Raw genomic sequence first — 24,546 nt, 5'->3', positions numbered from 1 at the left:
ATAGAATAGACAGTTTCCTTTGTACACTTTGTCCAGTTTTCCCCAATGATTACATGTTGTCTAACTGTAGCATAATACCAAATACCAAATCACAAAAGTGAGATGGCTACAAGGTACAGTTGCATCTAATTTGTTCCAGGTACAGCTTGATTTAATGGCTGCCTGACTGGAGATACAGAACTATCCCCTTACCACAAAGATTTTCCTTATGCTACCCCTTCACGACCACCCTATCCCTTTTCCTCCACCATCCCTAATCCCTGGCAACTATTAACTTGTTCCCCATCTCTGTAATTTTGAGCATTTGAGAACGTTACATAAATAGACTCACAGAGTAGGTGGCCTTTTGAGGTTGGCCATTTTCAGTCAGCATGATGCCCTTGAGATCCACCTGTGTCAGTGAGTAGTTCATTACCATTCATGGCTGAGTTAATATTCTACGGTATAGTTGTACCAGTTTGTTTAAGCAAATTGTCCTTTTGAAAGGATTTTCAGTTTTTGGAAATTATAAATAAATCTGCTATGAACAATACGTACAGGATGCATTTGGATGTAAGTTTTCCTTTCTCTGGGGTAAAAGCCCAGGAATGTGCTTGTTGTTGTACAGTAAGTACATGTATAGTTTTCTTTTAAGAAAGTGCCAAACTATTTTCCAGAGTGGCTATACCAGTTTACATTCCTTTTTTTTTTTTTAATTCTTAATGATTTTTTTAAAAGATACTATTTATTTGTCAGAGAGAGAGAGAGCGCTCAAGTAGGGGGATGGGCAGAGGGAGAAGCAGGCTCCCTGCCGAGCAACGAGCCTGATGTGGGACTCGATCCCAGGACACTAGGATCATGACCTGAGCCGAACACAGATGCTTAACAAATTAAGCCACCCAGGCGTCCCACCACTTTACATTCTTATTAGCATCAGATGACAGATCCCATTTCTCCACATCCTTATGGTATTTGGTATTGTCACTATTTTCCATTTTAATTGTCCTAATAGGTATGTAATGACATCTTATCATGGTCTTAATTTGTATTCCCACCAGCTGCATTGTCATATTTACATAGCCTTACTGAGATATAATTCACACACCATATAATTCACACTTTGAAAATGTACAATTCAGTGGCTCTTAGTTTATTCACAGAGTACTATATCCATCATCATAACAATTTGAGTATTTTTATTACCTCAAAAGAAATTCCTTGCCTCAGTGTGCCTAGGTGGCTCAGTCCGTTAAGCATCTGACTCTTAATTTTAGCTCAGGTTGTGATCTTGGGGTCTTGAGATTGAACCCCAGGCGGGGCTCTGTGCTCAGTGGGGAGTCTGTTTAAGATTTTCTCTCTCTCCAGTTTAACTATTTTTTTTGTTGTTGTTGTTCCTTATGCTTTTGGTGCCATATCTATATTGATGCCATATTTCAATGCCTAATCCAAAAGTATGAGGATTTAAACCTCTCTTCTAAGAGTCTTATAGTTTTTTTATAGCTCTTACATTTAGGTCAGTGATACATTTTGAATTAATTTTTTTAAAAGATTTTATTTATCCATTTCACAAATAGAGATCACAAGTAGGCAGAGAGGCTGGCAGAAAGAGAGGAGGAAGCAGGCTCCCTGCTGAGCACAGAGCCCAATTCGATTCGGGGCTTGATCCCAGGAACCTGAGATCATGACCCGAGCTGAAGGCAGAGGCTTTAACCCACTGAGCCACCCAGGCACCCCTTGAATTAATTTTTGTTTATGGTTTGAGGTAGGAGTCCACATTCATTGTTTCTTTTTCTTCCCTCCTTCTCTTCTTCCTTTTCCTCCTTCTCTCCCTCCCTCCCTCCCTCCCTTCTCTCTTTCTTTCTTTCTTTGTCTCTCTATTTATTTATTTTGGAGAGGTACCAAGAGAGAGGGTGGGGGAAGGGGCAGCCAGAGGGAGATGGGGAGAGAGAATGTGAAGCAGGCTTCACATCCCGCACAGAGCCCAATACAGGGCCAATCTCACAATCCTGAGATCATGACCTGAGCTGAAATCCAGAGTCAGATGCTTAATTGACTGAGCCACCAGGCACCATCACCTTCATTCTTTCTCATATAGACATCCTGTCCCAGCACCATCTGTTTAAAAGACTACTTCCCCTTCAGTTAATTGTCCTGTCAGTCTTATAAAAAATGAACTGACTGGATGCTATATTTTTTAGAGTTTTTTTTTTCTATCCCAAATCTCCAGTTCCTGAGAACTAAGCAATTTAAGCCTCCAAAGGAAGAACTAATGCTTGATCTAAAGCTCCAGGAGCAACAACCTTCAAAGCTGTCAAGAGTCACTCATCCTTTATCTTAAATGAGATCCAGACAATTTTTACAGAGCAACTTTAGATAGAGAGAAGACAAAATAGAGTCCAGTGGCTTTGGGTCACTGGAGAGGAGAAGGGAAACAGGACAAAGAGGCAGAGAATGTAAGACAATCCCAAAGTCAACTTTCCTTCTTTTCAGTTGTACTTTAATTAGTCTTGGGTTTTGATTGTTTGCTTGGTCTCCCTCTATTCTCCACTGAGTACAATATAACCTCACTCTGGCTAAAAATGCAGGATTTATCAGACACACATGGGCTCAAATCACAGATCCTTTATTTTGCTACTTCCTTTGTTACTTCCTACTTGTTCCACCTCTCCAAACTTCAGTTTATTTGTTAGCAAAACTGGGATAATAATCATGTCTACCTCAATGGATCAGTGAGTACTAGAGAGTACAAATACATACTTAGCAGTGCCACGACATCTTTAAAATATTACCTACTATTATTATTTTCCTTATTTAGAATAAAAAACTTATTTGTCCCCTGTCACATTTCCTTGGGTCCTGCTCTGTAAGACAGATTTTTAATCCTACCAGCTTTTTACTAAATTTGAAATATTTTTCTTATGGAGGAGTTGAGAAGATTTCAATTCAGTTTCTGTTTAACTTCTTGATATATTATAAGCTGTATTAAATTACATTTACCATTTGGGGTTTTCAGGCTCCTAAAGTCATACTAAGCCTCTATTTCTTTTTAAGATTTACTTATTTTGGGGTGCCTGGATGGCTCAGTGGGTAAAAGCCTTTGCCTTCGGCTCAGGTCATGATCCCAGGGTCCTGGGATGGAGCCCCGCATTGGGCTCTCTGCTCAGTGGTGAGCCTGCTTCTGCCTCTCTCTGCCTGCCTCTCTGCCTACTTGTGATCTCTGTCTGTCAAATAAATAAATAAAATCTTAAAAAAAAAAAGATTTATTTATTTTAAGGGATGACACAGGGAGAGGGAGAAAGAGTCCTAAGCAGATTCCTCACTGAATGCAGAGCCTAATGAGGGGCTCAATCTCCCAACCCTGAGATTATGATCCTTGGCTAAAACCTAAGATCACAACCTGGGCTGAAACTAGGAGTCAGATGCTTAACTGACTGTGCCATTCAGGTACCCCCATATTAAGCTTCTACTAACACATGACAAAAAGGGCAAAAGTCCTTGGGGTGCCTGGGTGGCTCAGTTGATTGGGCATCTGCCTTTGGCTCAGATCATGATCTCAGGGTCCTGGGATTGAGCCCTACATGGGGCTCTCTGTTCAGCAGGGAGTCTGCTTCCCCTTCTCCCTCTGCCCCTCCCCACGAATCCTGTGCTCTCTCTCGCTTTCTCTCTAGGGGAAAAAAAAAGGTAAAAAAGTAAGGGCAAAAGTCTAAAAATCCGTAAAACTCTGTGGCCCTTTCACTTATTCCTATGATTATAGAGAAGTTGCTCACCTGTGAGCCTCGCTGCTTGTAAAACGGGGTAAAATATCAGACTGGACTATTATATGGAGTAGCTATGACATTCCAAGGAGGTAAAAAACATGCAGAGGGGGAGTGCCTGGGTGACTCAGTCAGTTAAGCATTCAGTTCTTAATCTCAGTTCAGGTCTTGATCTCAGGGTCGTGAGTTCAAGCCTTATACTGGGCTTCATGCTGGGCATGGAGTCTACTTAAAAAAAAAAAAAAAGTGTGCAGAGCTTTTAAAATGACAAAGTTTGCCCCACCTGTAAGATGATTTTTTATTTTATTGAAATATGGAGCAAAGTGAATTCTGTGACAAAATGCCAATATTAAATTTTTTTGGTTATTTTCTCCATTAATATTATACTGTAGTACTGGTAGCCTTAAGAGATGTAAAGTGAACATTTAACAGTACAGTTAAAAGCTTTAGCTATGAAACAAAGCAAAGAGTCAAAGGCAGAAAAAAATTGTTGTCAGTCAAGATTTTAAGGTGAAAAAAAGATTCTTCTTTTTTTTTTTTTTAAAGATTTTTATTTATTACATAGACAGAGATCACAAGTAGACAGAGAGGAAGGCAGAGAAAGAGGAAGAAGCAGGCTCCCCGCTGAGCAGAAAGCCCAATGCAGGGCTCCATCCCAGGATCCTGAGACCATGACCTGAGCTGAAGGCAGAGTCTTTAACCCACTGAGCCACCCAGGCGCTCCTGAAAAAAAGATTCTAAGATGTTTTGAAGGATTAATTAATACTCAGTGTATTTTCATATTCTCTTCTGAAAGCTTTAGTGGGCTGGCTTTCCTAATGCTTCCTTTGTGGTATTATCTTTGAGAACAGGAAATAGAACTCAACTTATAATTTTAGGAGCCTTAATTTTAAGGCCAAAGAAATGGTCCCACAGGCTCTGGTTATTTAAGAAATAAGATACTCCAATCTCTGTGTGTGTATGTTTGTGTATGGTAACAGTAAACTTATTTCAAGTTCATTGATTTTTTAAAATTTATTTTTGCCTTTAAAATTTCAGTATACTTGGGGTGCCTGAGTGGCTCAGTCATTTAAGTGTCTGCCTTTAGCTCTGGTCATGATCTCAGAGTCCTGGGATCTGAGCCCTGTGTCAGACTCCCTGCTCAGTGAGGAGTCTGATTCTCCTAATCTCTCTGCCCCTTCCCCTACTCATGCTCTCTCTTTCAAATGAACAGGTAAAATCTTTTAAAAAATAAGTAAATAAAATTTCAGTATACTTAACACAGAGTGTTTTATTAGTTTCAGATGTACAATACGGTGATTGAAAAATTCTATACATTACTCAGTGCTCATCATGGTAAGTCAAGTTCACTGATTCTTACTGCTTAACATCAGGTTCTTTTGTTAAATTCAAGTATAATTATTTACAGGTATATAAGAATAGGACCTATGATAGAACTCCATTACCCTAAAATTAGCCTCAACCTTTACCCATACACCTGTATATTTACACAGAAAGATGTCTAGGATAATGTTTATGTATTAATAATGATGATAATTTCTATGTGGTACAATTAGGGGTTAAATTTTACTTCATTTTTCTATTTTTCTATATTGTTTGAGAGGTTTTCCCCAACTTAAATTATAAATTTGAAGTTGGAAAATTGGCACAGAGTCCCATGCAGCTTCTCTCTATGGTAACAACTTTTTTATTTTAAGTTTTTATTTATTTATTTGAGAAAAAGAGAGTGAGCAAGAGAGAGAGCGAGAGCATGAGGGAGGGTTAGAGGGAGGAGCATGCTCCTTGTTGAGCAGGGAGACTGATGCAGGACTCGATCCTGGAACTCTAGGATCATGACCTGAGCCGGAGGCAGTCGCTTAACCAACTGAGCCACCCAGGCACCCAATAACAACATTTAAAAAAAATATTTATTTATTTGCTTATTTGAGAGAGAGAGAGAAAGATAGAGAGATAGAGAGAGAGAGAGAGAACATGAGCAGGAGTAGGGGCAGAAGAAAAGAGCAAGAGAGAATCCTCAAGTAGACTTCCCACTGAGCATGGAGCCCAGTGTGGGGCTTGATTCCAAGACCCGAGATCATGAACTGAGCCAAAACCAAGAGCTGGCCACCCAACCAGCTGAGCCATCCAGGCATCCCTACGGTAACAACTTCTACAACTATAGTACAATGGCGAAACCAGGAAATTATCATTGGTATAGCACAAACTACAGACTTGATTCAGAGGTCTCCAGTTTTTACATGTACTGATTTGTGGTAACTGTCTATCTTAACTCTGTTTATTCCTCAGCGAGCACTGCTATTATAGGGTGGGGTGGAGTACAGAGCACAGTGCACTTTCTAGGGATAAACACATACCTTCTTTGAAAAACCACATTACTTATCACTCATATGGTAACAAATTGGTAGGAAGTTATCTCATCCTTCCAAAATTACTGGTAATGATGGGCTTGAGTTGGCTTGTACCAACTCTGAGGGCCAATTGTTAAATATTCTGGAATTTTGTCATTGGTAGTTTGAAATCAGCCATGGTAAAAATGTTTAGGAGTATAAATCAAGGCTTCCCCTCTCTTCTGAGAGTCTGCGTACCAGCACACCATTGTTCACATGGCATTTACAGTTGGTCTTGGCTAATCCTAGCTGTCCATACAACTCGTCTCATCTGGGCCTCATTATAAAACCTTATTCCTGGTAAGACATCCCCTTATCATTCATGATGGTTTTTTTCCCTCAGGGTCATAAAACAGGGCAGCTAGATAATCCAACAAAAAAGTTTTCTGTTAATGGATTCTAATACTTTAATATATGGCCTTTCTGGGTAACTCACTTCCATTTTGCCCAGAGACATTCTCAAATATATATTTATTTTTAACTCCAGGAGAACGTTTGAGGGCATGTGAAAGATAAGCAGCAGAAAAGTTGTTTGAGGGTGGAAGGAGCAATGGGGCAGGCAGCTGTGGGTTTCACCCAGAAGCAAGAACAGCACTGCCTTCACTGCCTCAGTCCCATCCTTCTCTCTGTGGAGCCACAGGGAGTCATGGGGCCCTCTCTAATGGAGGTGATGGGAATGGGGAAGAGAACTGTATTTTTATACTTCAAAAGAGGCAGAAAGCCAAAGAGATTCTTTGCAGGTAGCAGTGTGAATATATAAACTTTTTTTTTTTAAGATTTTATTTATTTATTTGACAAACAGAGATCACAAGTAGGCAGAGAGGCAGGCAGAGAGAAAGAGGAGGAAGCAGGCTCCCGGCCAAGCAGAGAGCCCGACGCGGGGCTCTATCCCAGAACACTGGAATCATGACCCGAGCCGAAGGCAGAGGCCTTAACCCACTGAACCACCCAAGTGCCCCTGAATATATAAACTTTTATTTAGTGAAGGGCCATATCCTTCCATCTTTAGTTAATATATTAGCTATGTTTCTTCTTAACTGTTAATATTGTTGAAGAAGAAGAATTCAAGTGAGTAAATTTGAAGCTCTAATTGGCTTTATAAGGTGATTCATGAATTGGGCACTATGCCACCTTGCAAGTAGAAGGGGTACCAAAAAGTTGTACAAAATGGAAGGTTTTTACAGGAGAGTGGGTGGGGCAAGGAAATTACTGGCAAAAAGAAAGGAAGGAGTGTTTCAAGCAAAGTCATTTTCCTTAGGGAGAAGAGCAGGGAGTCTTATCATGCAGATGACCTCATCTTCCTTTGAGGGGTAGAGGTGGGGATGGAGAAGGCCCACATGACAGACTACTTCATTGGTGCTGACCAGAAAATTCCTGACTGACATGTTAAGACTACACTTCAGCGTGGGGGGGAATTGAAACTGTAGTTAGGTTAGGTATTAAGCCCCTGTTTGGTGACCTGGACTAGCATAAATGACTCCATCTTAGGTCTCTGGTTTTCTTTTTAATAGTACATTAATTGTAGGGAAATAAATAAATAAATAAATAAAAACAAAAATTTAACTTTTCTATTCTGTATTCTCCCCTTGTCTCTGTATATTGCTCATTTAACAGACATTTGCAGACTAACTGTTGGAGGGGAGCAAAATTTGCCACCTCAAATGTGTTTCTTTGGCATGTGGATTTCTTGGGTCTGATAATTTTTTAAAGATTTTATTTATTTATTTGACAGACAGAGATCACAAGTAGGCAGAAAAGCAGGCAGAGAGAGAGGAGGAAGCAGGCTCCCTGCTGAGCAGAGTGCCTGATGCAGGGCTCAATCCCAGGACTCTGGGATCATGACCTGAGCTGAAGGCAGAGGCTTTAACCCACTGAGCCACCCAGGCACCCCAGGGTCTGATGATTTTTTAAGAACAAGAAGACTCAGCAAAAAATTTTGACTTTTCTCCTAATTACCTAAAAGACTTTAGATAGAGTTCCTGTTCCAATAAGGGAACTAACACCATAGACAAGTCCTGTACAATATGAACTAGATGTGGTAGACAGGGAGGAACTTGGCAAAGGACGTTTGTTAACATTACTTTCCATGCCCCACTGTTTTTATATGGCCCAGCAAACATTTGCGTACTGAACCTTTACTCTTTTTCATCTTTCTGTGAATTGTCTTCCTTCCCTGTGAAGTCCCAGACCTCTACCCTCTTCTCCTTAATCATGGATGGCAAATAAGCCTCAACTACTTGTCTATGGGACTCCTATTCTTATGATGCCCCTGTGAGTTCTTAAATTTGATTTTCTCCTGTTAATCTGTCTCATGTCAATTTAACTCTTAGACCAGCCAGAAGAATCTTGAAGGGTAGAGAAATGGTTTTCCTCCCCAACATGCTTTGTGACTAAGCCGGGTACTATGAGGGAATAGTAAATATTCTCTCAGCTCAAAGCACACTGGTAGTATAGTATAGTGCAATGAGCACAAACCTGAGAGTTAGATCCGGATTCAAATTCTGACTCAGCCAATTGCTAGCTGAATAAACTTGGACAAATGACCAAGTTTTAATGTGTTAGTTTCTTCATTAGTAAATGCAAAGTTATTAAGAGCGTGAATGATAATAATGAGCCCCAACTCTATAGGGATCTTTTTTTTTTTTTTAAGATTTGATTTTTTTTTTTTAAGATTTTATTTTTTATTTTTCAGAGAGAGGGAGAGAGGGATCACAGGCAGACAGAGTGGCAGGCAGAGTCAGAGGGAGAAGCAGGCTCCCCGCTGAGCAAGGAGCCCGATATGGGACTCGATCCCAGGACACTGGGATCATGACCTGAGCCGAAGGCAGCTGCTTAACCAACTGAGCAACCCAGGCGTCCCTAAGATTTGATTTTTTCAAGTAATCTCTACACCCGGTGTGGGGCTCAAAACTTAACAACCCTGAGATCAAGTGTTGCAGGCTCTAAGTATGGAGCCTGCTAGGTACCAATGTATGGGGTATTTTATGTAGCTTAATAATGTTTTATTTTATTTCACTTTAATCTTTATCATAACTTTGTCAGGTAAGTTGTATTATTTCCATCTTATGAATGAGAGATTTGAGCCAGAGGCATTCATTAACTTGATTAAGGTCATAGAGCTAATGGGGAACAATGTTGGGATTCATAAGAGCACTCTAGAGGCCATACGGCATATGGAAAAGCTCATAAAAATTCCTAGATGCATAGTAGGGGCTCAGCCGTTGTCTATTGTTATTCACTTAATTTATAATTAATTAAATGTTAGTTATATTGATGATTATATTAATATAATTACATATTACAGAAGGTTCTAAAATGTATCATACAATTCCTTAATTAATGAATTAATTACATATATATATATATTTGAGGGGAAAGTTCAATAAATGTGGAATCAGATTATCTGAGCCATGTCTTGGCTTTGCTATTTGTGACTTCTGCCAATAGGGAAATCAGGCAAATATTCTCATTTACACACAGACATGCTTGCCACATAGTAGCTGTTCAATAAATGTGCAAAAATAAAGGAATAAAAAATGAATAAGCAAATGAATAAATGTTTAAGATCGCTTAAACATTAAGATCTTAAAAAGCAACTCTCCTTGTGAGTTACACAAAGAAAAACTGGCAGGGACATCCGGGCTCACGATGCCCCGGACCACAAAGGGTCCCCACAGTGCCTCCCGGTGGTACCAAGAGGTACTGCAAGAGCATCGCGCAGGCATCCCAGCCGCACCTAATCCTTGCTATGTTGCCAGGGATTTGCCCAGCTACTTGTTTGCTCCCCGTCTACAGCCAACTAACTGTTGCCCAAGCAGGAAGAGTCCTGTTTGGTCCTACACATAAATCACTGCTTATTCTCTGAACATTGCGATATTCTGGTCGCATATGTTTTTCTTGGTTTTGTCAGAGCAGCAGGAGTCAGGGCTGTGAAAGCAGGTATGTCGCAGTACTGTTCTTTCATACATTATGCTCTTGTATTATCCTTTGTACTTTTCCCTTTCACACTCACAAAGTTCTTCAAACCTCACAAATATCAAAATGTGAGTTCTGGAGCCTGCCAGTGACTGTGCCCTTGAACACTGGTCACGCGTTAAAACTTCTGGTACTCATCTTGCTACATGTCTCATGTAATTCTGACAACAGCCCAACAAGGAAAAGGATTTTATTCTCTTCCTTTTACAAAAAAGGGAGGCTTGGAATGAGTCAGTAACATACCTAGCGGCAGAGGTGGGACTGGGGCCGAGTCTGCTGGTCTTCCAGACACATAATGTCTCTCATAGCAGAAAAAAAAAGATAAATAGGTCATAAAGAGAAAAGACCAACATGATTGTGTCTCTGCATTACTTTCATCAGTAATTATAAGAAAATGGGAGCACCTGGCTTATTTTGAACCATGCTTTCCCATAGCAGCCCCTATATAACCAAGGGGACCCAGTCCTAAGAAGCAGGGATGCTTTGTCAATTACACAGTGATTTACAAAATGCTGTTTATGGTTAGGAATGGCAGCCTGGTGAAAAAAAAGCATATTTAGATCATGCTTTGTGCAAACAAGAATTGTTACTGTTTTTCAGGCTTCTTGGGAGGTAAGTGTGTTTTAAGGACAAATCCCCTATTTTTTTTTCTTCAAGAATTCCTTTATGAAACATAATATGTTTTGGCAAAGATATTTAAAACATAATACTGTTATTAAAAAAAAATGCAAGTGCATTCACATAGAGAAACTCTAGACACAATAACATACCTTCCCTTGACTGTTCCCTGGGGAGAGCTTGCTTCAGAGGTGGAGAATTAGGGAGTGAATCTGATGAACTGCCTTGACCCCTTTTGTCTGGTGTCAGAGCGAGTTTGGAATATTTGGAGACTGTGTAATTGGTCGCTAAGTTTCTCTGAGCCTTTGTGCTTGCAAATGAATTTGCTGCCTGGGTAAAGACAAAAATTCAGCCTCCCTGAAGTAAAGGACAGGCTGCAAAAACCAGGATGGTGAGAAAACATAGTAGGAGAGTGGGAAAGGCAGTGCCTCTGTTCAGATGATTACTTTCACATGGGCGTGTGGAAGAGAAACACAAAACCAAGGCACACAAAATACCGCGTACCATCAGCTTCAGATTTTCCTTGAGTCAACACTCTTTCTTGGACTTTTGGATAAATGTTTCCCTCTTGTGGTCAGATGGTAAAATGCAGGGGGATGGAGAACTTGAACCAGGATAAGGTGAAGGGAGCAGGGATTTTTTTTTTTTTTTTTTTTTTTTTGTATATATTTTCTGAAGAGTTTTTGGTTTAAGGAATAAAACTCTCCTTCCAAGAGAAAGAGAGGGAAAATTAAAAAAAAAAAGAAAAAAAGGAAGGAAATAAGAAAACATACAAAATCTCAGAAAAAAAACAACAAAAAACTTTCCGCAAAAATGGCCCAATTTACCTATTTCCACCTCCATGGAGACTTCTTTTATCAGCTAAACGAGAAGTGATTCCTCCCTCCACAGCCCCATACATGAACAACAGAATCAGAATAATTGAGACGCAGCTGGGTAGTGGGGACAATGTGACACACTCAAGACTGGAAGCTGAAAAAGGCATAGTGTCTGCCCTCAAATAGCTCAGACTTCATTGGGGGAGATGGTGGGATCAAACAGAGTGAGTGAATTTAATATGCACGGCAAATGACAATCAAGGTACACACAAATGCTTTGGGAGAACAAAGGGTATTTTGTTCAACTCTTGAAGACGGTGATGCCTAAGCTGAATCTGTAAAGATAAGAGTTATTCAGGACATCAATGGCCATGCTAAGGGGAGTGTGAGCTTTGTTTTCTGGAGTCCCATTAGATCAAATAGAGGCCTTATATTGGCCGCAGTGTACCCCAGTTCCCACTCCCCTGTTTATGTTACATGTTTAGTCCAATAAGTTTTTGAGAATGGGAAACCAAGAAGGGATTTTAATGATGAGAACAACCTTGTCTGATATGCACATTAAATCAAGCTGGAAACAACAGATAGAGTATATTCATGATTTTTCAATTCGATTTTTTTTTTTTTAGCTCTTCGCCCAACGTGAGGCTTGAACTCATGACCCTGAGATCAAGAGTCCCAGGCTTCCCCACTGATTAAGCCAGTCAGGTGGCCCTGCGGGGCATATTCAAAGAGGGCACAGCTGGGAGCAGTTATTTTACCAGGAAGCTGCTGCAAGGATTCAGGTGAGAAACTCTTACTAAATGCTTTGAAGAAGAGAAGACCGACAGGTAGGGGAGGGCTGAAGTCACTGGAAGGTGTAAAGGATTGAATGTGGAGGGTGAGGGAAAAGCAGGAGAGAATGAGGGCTATGAATCCATGAAAATCCATCTCTCACTAAGTTAGGGAACAGGGAAGAAGCAGGTCTGGAATGAAAAAATTAACGCAGAATACTTAGTGGTTTTGGTTTCATCATCGCCTTTAGCCATCCTGGATTGACCCCCCCCCGCCTTTTTTTTAAAGATTTACTTATTTGAGAAAGAGAGAGCATGAGTGAGGGAGGGGCAGAGAGAGAGAGAGAGGGAGAAACAGACTCCCTGATGCAGAGTTTGATCCCAGAACCTTGAGATCATGACCTGAGCCAAAGTCAGCCTCCTAACCCCTGAGCCACCCAAGCGCCACCTGGATTAAGTTCTATTTCATTGTTTCCAGGCCTGATCTTACTTTACTATAAGTTCATCAGGAGCAAGGACTGTATCTTGTCTCGATATTCCTTAAATGCCTTTTGAAAAAGTACTCATCAAATTATTAAAAATGTCATTTTTACACAAATAAGTAAATATACATCAAAGTGTTATGTACGTCATTAATTAAAGAAACCAGGTAAACACCTAAGCTCGTTCAAGAAAGGTTTGAAGAACGGGTAAGATAGGCTGAACTCAAGGCAATATGTGGGAAATCAGGTGGGTGAATTCGTACACAAGACAAAATCCTAATCTTTGGGCTTGTCTTTTTCTATCAAGCTGAAAAAAACAAAAAAGACAGGTCACACCTTACCAACTTTCTGTAAATTGGTCTTTAACTGCCAGGCCGTGAAACATTGAGTCTCTCATGGTTGTGGCATTTGCCCTGGAGCAGATAACTTTCCAGCTGACATGTTAGAAATCCCCTCTGAAATGAAATTGTAAAGATACACACTCATAATTTTGTCTTATGCTTACTTAGGGTACTTTTCTACATATTTTTCCTATAGTAGCTCTAAGAATACTTCCTGTGCATTTTTAAAAAGATTTTATTTATTTATTTGACAGAGATCACAAGTAGGCAGAGGCAGGCAGGAGGGTGGGGGAAGGAGCAGGCTCCCCACTGAGCAGGGAGCCCAATGCGGGGCTCAGTCCCAGGACCCTGTGATCATGACCTGAGCCAAAGGCAGAGGCTTAACCCACTGAGCCACCCAGGCGCCCCCTTCCTGTGCATTTTTACAATTTTCAGTTTATTTCCCATGCTGTATAAACATAGATTTGAGGTGGTATAAATTACAGGCAAAATTAAATTAAAAGTCAAACAAAATCAATGAAGTAAAGAGAAAATAGAAAGACTTGATAATATGCCATAATTAAATTTTAGATTCGTTCGTGCATTTCTAGGTAGTAAGGGCAAAATAATTTATACAGTAAGTTATCTCATAACAATAAAAATCCTGTTTCTGAGGTGGTTCTTATTTAGTTTTATGTTTCCTCCTCCTCCAAAATTCTTTAAAAAAAAAAGTGTCTTATGAAACTTCACACAGAGGTAGTGGCCTCTGTCCTCAACATTTTATAGTAACTGCAGGCACAGATTATCAGTGATTATTTGTTATAGACCCTTTTGGTCAAAACCAATAACTTCATCCTTTTAAGTCCATCTGCACGCAAAAAAAAAAAAAGTATTTGTTCAAAACAGATTTTTATGTGGATCATTTTCAGTGAGAAAAAACCTACAACCTGACATTCCATATGTAACTGCTAAGTTGCTTAAATAAAAGAAGCATGATTCGTCAGCCATTTGGCACAAACCTTTACCATGAGGTAGGTACACATTCGACCGCATATCTGTCCCTCTGCCACTGACTGTGCTCGCTCACCAGGAGCTAAGAGGCAGGGATGCATCCTGAGAGGACAGGCTCCTCTCCCAGAGAATTGTGGGAGGAAGTGTCTCCCATCCCCCTCACTTTTTCCCGGAGACAGGGGCGGGGTCCTTTGTTCTTGAGCTAGGAGAAGTCAGTTGAATTGCTGACATGATGGCCTATTTGGGTTATGTATCAGAATTAGAGTCATCAAAACAGAACTTTTCATTTATAAAATTAGACTCCATAATCGTAATTGCCTATTTCATGACATGTTGCTACACTTGGTACCTTTTTCAGAGACGCTGAGTCAGTTGGCAGTCTTCGTTGGATAATGTCGATAGTGATGTTTTGAGGGCTGCAGCTATGTTTTATTCTTCTCTGTTTTGAGGGTTTGACTTGGCACACAAGGGGTCCTATAAACGAGTAACAGAAGGTTGTAATGAACTGATGAGCAATGCTTTTTGCTAAAGCACGTAAGCTAACGAAAGAGCTCAAATTAAAGATAAATGGGTAAAACTGAAAGAAGAAACTGTCTTAGTGTGGGTTTTTTAAGCCCACCCACAAATACCAATATTATTTTTAGAAGCTTTTTTTTTTTTTAAGATTTTATTTATTTGCAAGAGAGAGTGAGAGAGAGAAAGAGAGCACAAGCAGGGGGAGTGGCAGAGAGAGAAGCAGACTCCCCATGGAGCAGGGAGCCTGATGCAGGGCTGGATCCCACGACTCTGGGATCATGACCTAAGCCGAAGGGAGATGCTTAACTGACTGAGCCACCCAAGCGCCCCTATTTTTAGTAGTTCTTAACAATGACCTACAAAACTGTACCTCATATTGTGCCATCTTGGTTTTTTGTTTCATGCACACATGGACTGTTTCCCACATTCATCTGTAAGCTCTTTGAGGGTAGACCCATGTATGCCAGTCTGTAAGGACTGGTCCATAACGGATGCTCACCCAATACATACTTGTTAACTTGCTACCTCTAGTGGCTCTCTATGGTAGGGAAAAAAGGTAGGTGGATACAGGAAAAGAAGTAATATCTAGAATAAGGATGACAAATACCTGGTAAGGTTCTCTCCCAAATTATACTCAGAGCAGGAATGCTAAACGACCATAGGTCTCTCCTCGAATGTGTAAATTCTGCCTTGGACTCTTCCCCATAGTACTCCTGGCAGGTACAATAAAAATTCAGAGTGAATAGATGAGGAGAAATCCACTTACTCTTCTTGATGTAGAGTTTGATCACTGACATTATGCTGATAGCTCTGATTCTGCTTTACCTTATTTGTCAAAGGTAGATAAGAGGACAGTTAAACTAAACAAAAGCAAAAACCTATGAACAATGCAAGATAAGGTTTTAAAAAATGCAGCTTGTTTTATTTTTATATAAACTAAAACACCAGAGCTCATTGATTCTTATATTAAATACATAAATTATAAAATGATCATTCATAAAACTTTACATACAATAAATTGATTCCAATCTCTACGATAATACATACAGTGCATGTACATGTTCAGTGTACTTCAGGGGATCATCCTGGTGAAACTCAGTCAATTGATATTTTTCTCCCATTAATAAACAAGCACTGAACCAATAGATGGAGTCATGCTAATGAGATGGAGATAAAAAACCCCAAATGAGGCAGTTGATCGGATGAAAGCTCTGAGAAATTGGTCCCCTGGCTACATTAGCATAGTAGTCATCTGGGAATCAAATACATCGGCTCTCTTCTCAAGTCCCCATAGAGTTGGATCTCGAAGGTTAAAACATGCATGAACCCTTGTTAGAATGAGATTTCTAGCTGATAAAATTATGGGAATTTTGGGTAATGTTAATACTGTAGGTTGTACTAGACTTTCTGTTGCTCTTCCTAGAAAACCACTGGCATCACTATCAGGCTGGTTTATGGGGCTGGATAATTGGAAAGCCAATGAGTAGTTCCTTGCCTCAGTCAACAACAGGGAATTGTGGTAGTGAACAGAAGGTAGGGGAGGACAGAGAAGAGGCAGGGAAGGAGGAGAAGAGCACAGACATCAGATGCTAACCAAAAATATGAGTTACTTAGCAGCATAGAAAAACCCCTTCCTTAAGTCCTCAATCCTAGGACAGAAGTACACATTAAGTAAGCGCTCACACCATCACCTATGTACAGTATATGTTTTTATATGTACATTACATATCTATAAAAGTGTTTGAATTTTGATCTGTCTCATAGGAAGTTACTATAGTGAATGGGGGGATAGGCACATTTTGTGAGATGTCAGTCAAATCTAAGTGATTGCTCTTATTGATGGATGCTGGGGATGTGCTTTTTGGAAACTGCATTACCCACACTTGAGCGAGTTTGTAGAGTCTTGACTGTAGGCAAAATTGGACTCAAAGTTGTTTATCTACACCATTTCCATCCTACAGATCTTTGCTATAACAAGGATGGAAATAAAAGCATGGGTGCAATGACCTTAATGCAAAAACACAAATGCAAAAACAGGGAACTTCACCCAATCAATCCCTGCCACCTCTGAGCATGATACACTAGGTTGAATATAGCAAATTATAACCTATTTTTGCCACATTACTCCTTGGAATAGATCTTTAGTAACTTGATTAAACACTGGACTTGGACTTTCAACAGTAGAAGGTTTATTTAAGAAGAACCAAATTAAATGGCAGCAAAGGAATGTGAATCTTCCTTGCCCAGTACTGAAATGGAGTTAGAGGATCAACTCCAACCTTCTATTATGTATGAAGCCTCTCACCAATACACCTGAAATTCAGTCTCAAGGTAATATAAAGAAGTGACAACACAGTTGAACGGGAAGAAAACTTTGTCCTTTAAGACCTTGTGACCTACTTTTTTCCCTTTAAAAAGTATCAACTTAAGGAGAGGCCTGGGCCCATCCTGGAAGTATTAACTCATGACATAAAGTCATCTAAGATTTGCTTTGATTACTGATCTCTCGGAAGTTATATTGAACTTTTTCAATATAGTAGATAAATGTATATATATACACACACACATATACCATGTATACATGTATATATATACATACATATGTAGTACCACTCTTTGACAGATCAAAAAAATGCAATTAAGTATTTAAAAATGTCTATGCTGTCCATCTACTTTGATGTAACGTAACACACATGATCCAGTTATTTAAACATCAACACAAAAATGATATCATTTTTACAGTTCCCATGAAAACCTAGGCAGTTTTCACACTTCCTTTTTAAACAATGAAGAAATGAATTACATTGAAGACATTAAACATGTGAATTACACAATGGGTTTACAGAAAAAGTTGACAATAAGTAGGCAAAAGGAACAAATTTATCAAAGATTATGAACAAAAATTTAGTTGAAATTATAAATACTGTAGCAAAAATTATTTGGCAAAACTTTATTTTTCCCATACTAGTAGAGAACAAATGTCCCCTTTCAGCTCCAGTGATGACCCATGAACCCTCTACACCATGTCTATCCTACTGAAGAACCAGGCCACCCATGTGAAGTTATTTGTGAGTGGAAGAAAAATCAAAGCAAAATTTTTTCTTCCACCCCTAAAACCTAACGACTGGCAGGTTTGACACAGGTTAAAAGCACATTCAAATGTGTTTCCTAAAATAAAATTTGGGTGGCATTAAAGAAAAATGGTTAGACAGTCAATTAACAATAGAGGCTTTCTAGTATGATAGCCAAATATAGATTTCGATTTTGTTTTTCCTTCCTTGTGAAAATTTTCCTGTCCTGAATAACTATCCAAATTGGGGCTTTCCTTTTTTTGTCAAACTATTCTTCACTTTATCTTAGCCAAAAGGCTGAGAAGCGATATGTCAAACTATTCTTTAATATCATTAGTTACATTTATTTTCCAAGAGATGAATACTTTGATAAGAAAAATTAACTAAATGAACCCTGAAGAATGTCATCCTGACCACTACTAACTTATTGGCCAAATGTGTCAGGGTAGTTCAGATACAGAAATTAAACATCAGAGTCGGGATTATGTACTCTTTGTAAGAAGTGGGCCCACATTCAGCCTCTCCATTACTCATGAGACACCCTTTACTATTGCTGAACATAATACGCAAGGGAAACATTCATTTAAATAGGATTCATTTCTGTGGATCCATGAGTGAAACATACCTTTATAATTTTGTTGATGTTTTTATAATTGTTGAAGTGAATAACAGAGATGTATTTATCAAAATATTTAGCCTCATCCAATGGTATGTAAATTTTGAGGATCAGGAGTAAGACTTGGTAAAAACATACCCTTTTAGCCTAAAATCTAGAGAACTTTGCTCATTTCCTGAAAGTTAAACAAAAAGTATGAATCCCTCCCTTTTGCATTTGTCCTAAATGCATCTAAAGCTGCTTAGATGGTCATCCTACCTATATTGCTTGTGTGTGATTTTCTATGTGTGTAATACAATCAGATTTATAGCAGATAAGGTACACAATCAAGCCACACTATTTTTACAAATGTTCCTAATAATTTAAATCAAAGTCAGTGCTTGGATATAAAATTTAACATACAAGTTTCTTGGTGGAAAAAGCAAGATGAAGAGAAGGAAAGCAGGTTTGACATAACAGATGGAGTATGGATTTGCACAGACAGACCCTGGATTGTCCACTAAAGAGCAGAAGAGAAAAGTTGAAGAGGGAAGAGTATTTGATCCTCTTCCGTGTACTCTGAGATCAGAAAGGGTTGGGTCACAGACTGTAGCATAGTGCCACCTTCTTTAACATTGCCTGCATAACGAATGTGCTCTTCATACTGAGTAAAGAAACTACCCAGTTGAATAAAGAACCCAGCAGGATGATTATTTTGTATATTCCCAGTAGGACCCATTACTGTACATCTCCCCAAAATGAAAGGGATGATCAAACTAATTATGTGATACTATCAGTAGATTCCACACCTTAATTTCAGAGTTGGCTCTCCTGTGACTTAAGTGTTTCTTCCTTATCATGGCATGCATACACAATAAGGAGAGCTAGGAGATGCTTCTCAGGGAAATGACGTTCTTCGGTCTTGTTCAAAAGCACGAGATGATCTGTTTACTATAGGTTATTAGAGATCCCGGCTCTGGATCTCCCAACCTTTATTGCTAGCAATATCCCAGGTAGTTCAATGGGAAAGCTTCAGTGCTGTGGTGCTTAGATTTAACCAAACTGAAGCACTATTTTATTATGTGTGGGACTCTTTCTCAACAATACAAGAAAGTCAAATAATATAGCAGTCATAATTTTACAAAGCACTTTGTGCTACTTTAAGCACCTCTTGTTCCAGAATTGAAAAAACATAACAAAACAAAACCTTTATGAAAAAGCATTTAACCTCATTTTGCAGATGAGGAGACTGAGGCACAGAGAGGTTAAGTGACTGGGCCAAAGACACCTGGGTCAGCAGTAAAGAGGACAAAACATGGTACCCTCAGCATTCTAGCCTTTCTTGGCCTATTCTTCAGTTCCTGTTCTGGCTTGGAAAATGCCAGCGTTAAAAACCAAAGAATAAGATTCAGAACTTGGAAGGATTTGCGTAGCATTTCATAGAAAGTTTCTGGCTCCCTACACACATTCTTTAGCATGGGAAATCTAGCCCTGTAAATAAAACCTTGACAATTTGAAAAATTGAGGCTGTTTTGTTATCTACAGTAAATGAGGTGTTAAATTTGTTTTCCAGGAATATTTACTGGCTCTCAGAGCTGAATCCAAGACTCAGTATTACATAACTTAGGAAAAGTACCAGTCTTCTACTCTTCTCTGGTAGAAAACAACCTTATTGGTAACGTACGTTACTTCTATATATAAAAAAAGTAGAGCTATCTTGTTGCTGTCAGCTCTCTGGGGGAAAAAAATGTTATCAGTCTAAATGACAAGAGGTCAGAATGCTCTAGGCATACCAGGATACTTTAAAAAATCATCATAATTTTGTTGAACTTTTGCATCTCTGTGGCAAACTCAGCTGTTGGTAGAAGTTTACTTTTCACCTCTACTGTGTTTTTATTCAAACTGTATAACATATTTATTTGCAGGCAATTTTAAGCAGCCATTTGAAAACCAGTATTTTGGAAATGGATTCAGAGATGCTCTCAGGCCCATGTGCCCTAGAGATAGATGGTAGCATTGTTAACAGAACCGAGTCAGGGAACTTGTGATTTAGGGCATCATCTTCTTAATTTTCAATATGAATGAGATCAGTCTGTTCGTGGAGGAAGACAGATGTGACAGAACGCCAAGGCAGAATCAAATCTGCTTTTATTTCTTATGTTACATTCGCTTAGGTCCTCTGCCTTGTTGCCAGTTGAGTGGGGGGGTCACTGTGGTCCACTCTCATCTGTCCTCTGTGGAATGTGTTCCACAAGCTCCACCTCTTGCAGAAAAACAAACGGGAGACTGCTTTCCTTCCCATTCACATTGCAGACGGCTCTGTTCCTGAGTTTTAAACAACAATAAAGACAAAAAGCAAATCCCTGTAGTAAGAAACCAGACTTTTCAAATGAAACATTTTATTGTAAATAGCTCCTCATAGGTATTCCTCGTGCTTCATTCCCCACCCGCCCTTGTTTTTTCCTTTGTTTTGATTTTTGAAAATGTTTATTTCAGGACTAGTGTTTCCATGGGGTGTGGTGTTACATTAAAATGATCCCCCTGCACAGCAGGGGGAGAGTGTTTCTTTGTAACTTTGGTTCCATGCCCAAGACACATCTTTCCTTGATCTGCTGAAACTGTTTCCATTGCTGAACTTTTTCTTTACACAATATATGTTTATAGTTCTTTTCTTCTGCTTTGACATATACATGTTTCATTAAATGCAGCATATATTGTAGATTTTCAACAGGGTCATGTGGGAACTGTCAAGTAAGAAACCTTGAATAATGGCTTTAAAATACACAGTTGTAGTCCTGGCTACAGGGTAGTTCTTAGCTTTTGATCTCCCTCTCACTGTTGTAAACATTTCTGCCATCTTTGAAGGTCTAGAAGCATTTGTATTTCTGGGGTCTTATCCATGTTTTCGGTTACTCTGAAAAACAGAGGGAAAATTCTTAAATCATCATTTCTGTCATTAGCTGAAGCAGGAAAAAAATTCTTTTTTTAAAGAAAAAAAATTATTCTTTACCACCTCTCTTAGCTCTACTATCTAATCCAAGTTACATAAACGAAGTCTCTAAACTCAATCCCTTTAATTTTAAGTGCGAAAAGAGAATGATCTATTTCAAAGGTTATATATGCATAGAAAGCAATGAACAGGTCTTATTTCATAGTAAGCAGCCTGACATATAAGCAATTATCACAGTAGCCTTTACTTCTGGGGCCTTCCAAGACAACACCTTAGAAGCTAAAATGAATGATCATACCCCCAAAATTAAATATAAAATTATAAAACATAAAATTATTTTAAAAGCAGGTCTTGTCTATCTATGCCTTTCAGTGACTTACTTTTATGTCATATTTCCTCCTCAACAATTGTATCCAGTGGCAGGTAGTCTCCACTCTGAGGTCTTGACCTGGGGATTCCCTGGGAAGTATGCCATATAGGTTTCTTAATTGGCTCCAGAGATGTTCCTGAAAAGGTATTTCCCTGGACTATACCAGTTAGGACTCCTAGCCCTATTTCTCTTTAAGTCTCTGTGTCTGAGTTTTAACTTGGTTAGATGTTAAGGATATAATACTCTCTTCCCCCCAAAAGCCAGAGATGGCACAAAGGACGTGCTATCATGCACTGCTCAAGGACTTGGCCTTTAGAGCCTCAATAACATGGATGGAGAAAACTGGGATTTCCATTTTTTCACTGTATGTCCAATGACAAGTTATTTCAATTCTCTAAGCCTTCATTTCTCCATCTGTAAAACAAAAATACTAATTCTGTAGCAGGACTTTACTGGTGCTGCAGAAATAGTGATCAATATCCAAAGTGGTGGGAAGTAATGCAGTAATGCAGTGGTGGGAGATTTCCAGTCCACCAACCAGAGGCAAATGAAAGATTCAAAAGAATTCCTGTCATTAGTACCAGTCAGAAATATCTAGAATTCATATTTGCAGAGGCATGTTCCTCCTAAAGACTAGATTAGACATGAATGAAAGAGTGATAGGGTCACAGAGGAGAACCAGTGGGAAGGAAGTACAGTGGGTTAGATGTAGGAGGGAGAGACTGTTGGTACTTGCACAAATGAGATTCACATTCCAGTGTTCAAATACAGAGCAATGCTCACCTACTGCACATCTTTCTTTGTCTGTCTGGGCAGAGAACTGGAGAGGGATGGTGGGGCAGAGACAGGGGCAGGAGATTCCTTCCCAGCAAGATGCTGTGGCTGGGAGCACCAGTGCTGAGATCCAGAGTGGCAATGGAAGGGCTTGGGTCTCAGCCAGTCAGGGAATACTCCCGTAGGCACATCCTGCACAGCTTCTGAAGAACTCACACATACGTTCCCCCAAATGGCCAGTCTTTCATCACCTCTCATAGAAAGGACATCAAGCACTGGTAACTGCCAGAGAAAAGCATCAACCACCAGGAAGAGAGTCACAAGCACTGTCAACGCAGTTGAGATGCATGTACTCTTTTCCCTCTGCCTCTTCCCTGCCCTCCAGGAGAACCAAGCTTTGAAGAGGAAAGAGGGAGAGATCTCTTAGAGCCAGATCATGAATCTGTCCTACACCTGGGATAGGGAAGAAATGAGATTAGATAGAAGCTGAGGTTGTATTTTAAACTGAGCCAGACTTTTAAGAACTGAAAAACTGGGGAGCCAGCTTGAGATTTATTAAAGAATAAGAGGAAAGTTAGAACCTGAGTGAAAGCCATGTTTTGAGAAAAACAGATTATGTTCATATTTACATCCCACTGAGATAAGAGCCCCATACAAATGGCTACAACTGTAATACTCCTATATTCCCTGGTAGAGAAGAAAACTGATCTTAATGTACATAAAAGATACTTTAAGGTGTGTGTTTGCATGTGTGTGTATAATATATGTACATATAAAATATATATAGTGTTATGTGTATTTGTATGGATAGAATAAATATGTAAACACAGAAGGGCAGTCTCCCAGAATATTAAATTTGTGTACAGTGAGTATCTGCAAAGGAACTAGGAACAGAGCCACACTTACTCAGACAGGCATTGTGAATAACTGAAGCCCCATCCAATGGGCCATCATCAATGACCAATTTTCAGTGAACCAAAGGTACACTGTAATAAAAACTGTAGAGAACATACATTCGCCTTTGATTGACAAGGCCCTCGGGATATGACAGAACCTCGGGAATTCCTATGAGTGGGTTACTTAACATCACCGAGCTTTAGTTTCCTCCTCTGCAACACAGCGATTGCAGCTATCATTTCTGAGAGTTTACTACATGCCAGCAGATTGTAAGTGAATGAGCACAGTGATGTCATGTCTGACTTGTGATTCCAGTATCCAAGTACCTACTACACTGCCTGGTTCACAGATGACACTTAGCAAATATGAGTTGGGTTTAATGGACAGGCTACTTATGTTCACTATCCTTTAGGGTTTTCTAACTGCTAGAAGTTATAGTTTTGATCCTTTATGGGCCACATATTTAAAGGTATATTGAGTCACAAACTATAGCTACCTCCTGATCCCTAGTTATCATAAAGAACCCCAAATCCTGGACAGCAGTCACTCCCTCTTCCTGCTTCTGAGGTCTCTGTAAATGGCACCATCACCCAACAACCTGTACCATCAAGACCCCTAAGGGTTTTTCTGACACCTTTCATTTCGTAACCCTCATATACAATTTATCATATGGTAAAATAGTCAATAAAGGGTAGCTCTTATTATTACCTCCATCTTACAGATGAGGAAACCGACCCTGTTAGGTAGTTGGGCTAAGAGAATCCTAGTGGGAAAGACAGGTAATAATAAATGAAACAAAACTGAAGTCAGAGGATCAGAGGAGGCTTCTCTGAGTCGCTGATTTTACACTGACATGGGTAGGACAAATGGATATTAACTAGTTGACGGTTGTGTGGGAAAGATGTTCCAAGTGGATAGAAGCACATCTCATAACACATGATCCAAGACAGAATGCTTAGTATGTCCTAGGAACTTGGCTTTTAGTGAGTCTTTCTATATGCCATGTACTATATTGGTTGCTTTACTTATATAATGTCATTTAATCCCTAGAGAAATAGTAGAGGCTATCACTTGCTAATCTTTTATATTAAGAAATTAATATTTATAGAGGCATAATAGTATCTATTTTGTAGGATCTCTCTATTAAATAAAATAATAGATATGAAATGCACTCGTTCAACCACAAAACAGATGTCTTCTTGCTCTTCTTTACCATAATATCATAACTATCATTAAGAAGTATTTATGGATTGTCAAT

General features: G+C 39.3%; 1 protein-coding gene across 9 annotated transcripts in view; it reads right to left on the bottom strand.

The window, feature by feature from the left end:
- Positions 1-15,582: 15,582 nt before the first annotated feature.
- JAKMIP2 (janus kinase and microtubule interacting protein 2) overlaps positions 15,583-24,546 on the bottom strand; it is a 172,749-nt gene continuing 163,785 nt past the window's right edge. For 5 of the 9 annotated variants that reach the window (XM_045999746.1, XM_045999745.1, XM_045999744.1 and 2 more), the window contains 2 exons: positions 21,628-21,706; positions 15,583-21,211 (listed from right to left, as the gene is read on the bottom strand). In XM_045999746.1, the coding sequence (XP_045855702.1) occupies positions 21,635-21,706 (72 nt within the window). In that variant the 3' untranslated portion in view covers positions 15,583-21,211; positions 21,628-21,634. Of the gene's footprint in view, positions 21,212-21,627; positions 21,707-24,546 lie in introns of those variants that run through there. The other 4 variants (XM_045999748.1, XM_045999750.1, XM_045999753.1 and 1 more) reach the window with 2 other exon arrangements.

Source organism: Meles meles, chromosome 3 (assembly GCF_922984935.1).
Source record: "Meles meles chromosome 3, mMelMel3.1 paternal haplotype, whole genome shotgun sequence".
NCBI lineage: Eukaryota > Metazoa > Chordata > Mammalia > Carnivora > Mustelidae > Meles > Meles meles.
Note: the sequence above shows the minus strand (reverse complement) of the source record. Positions and strands in the feature narration are given on the sequence as shown.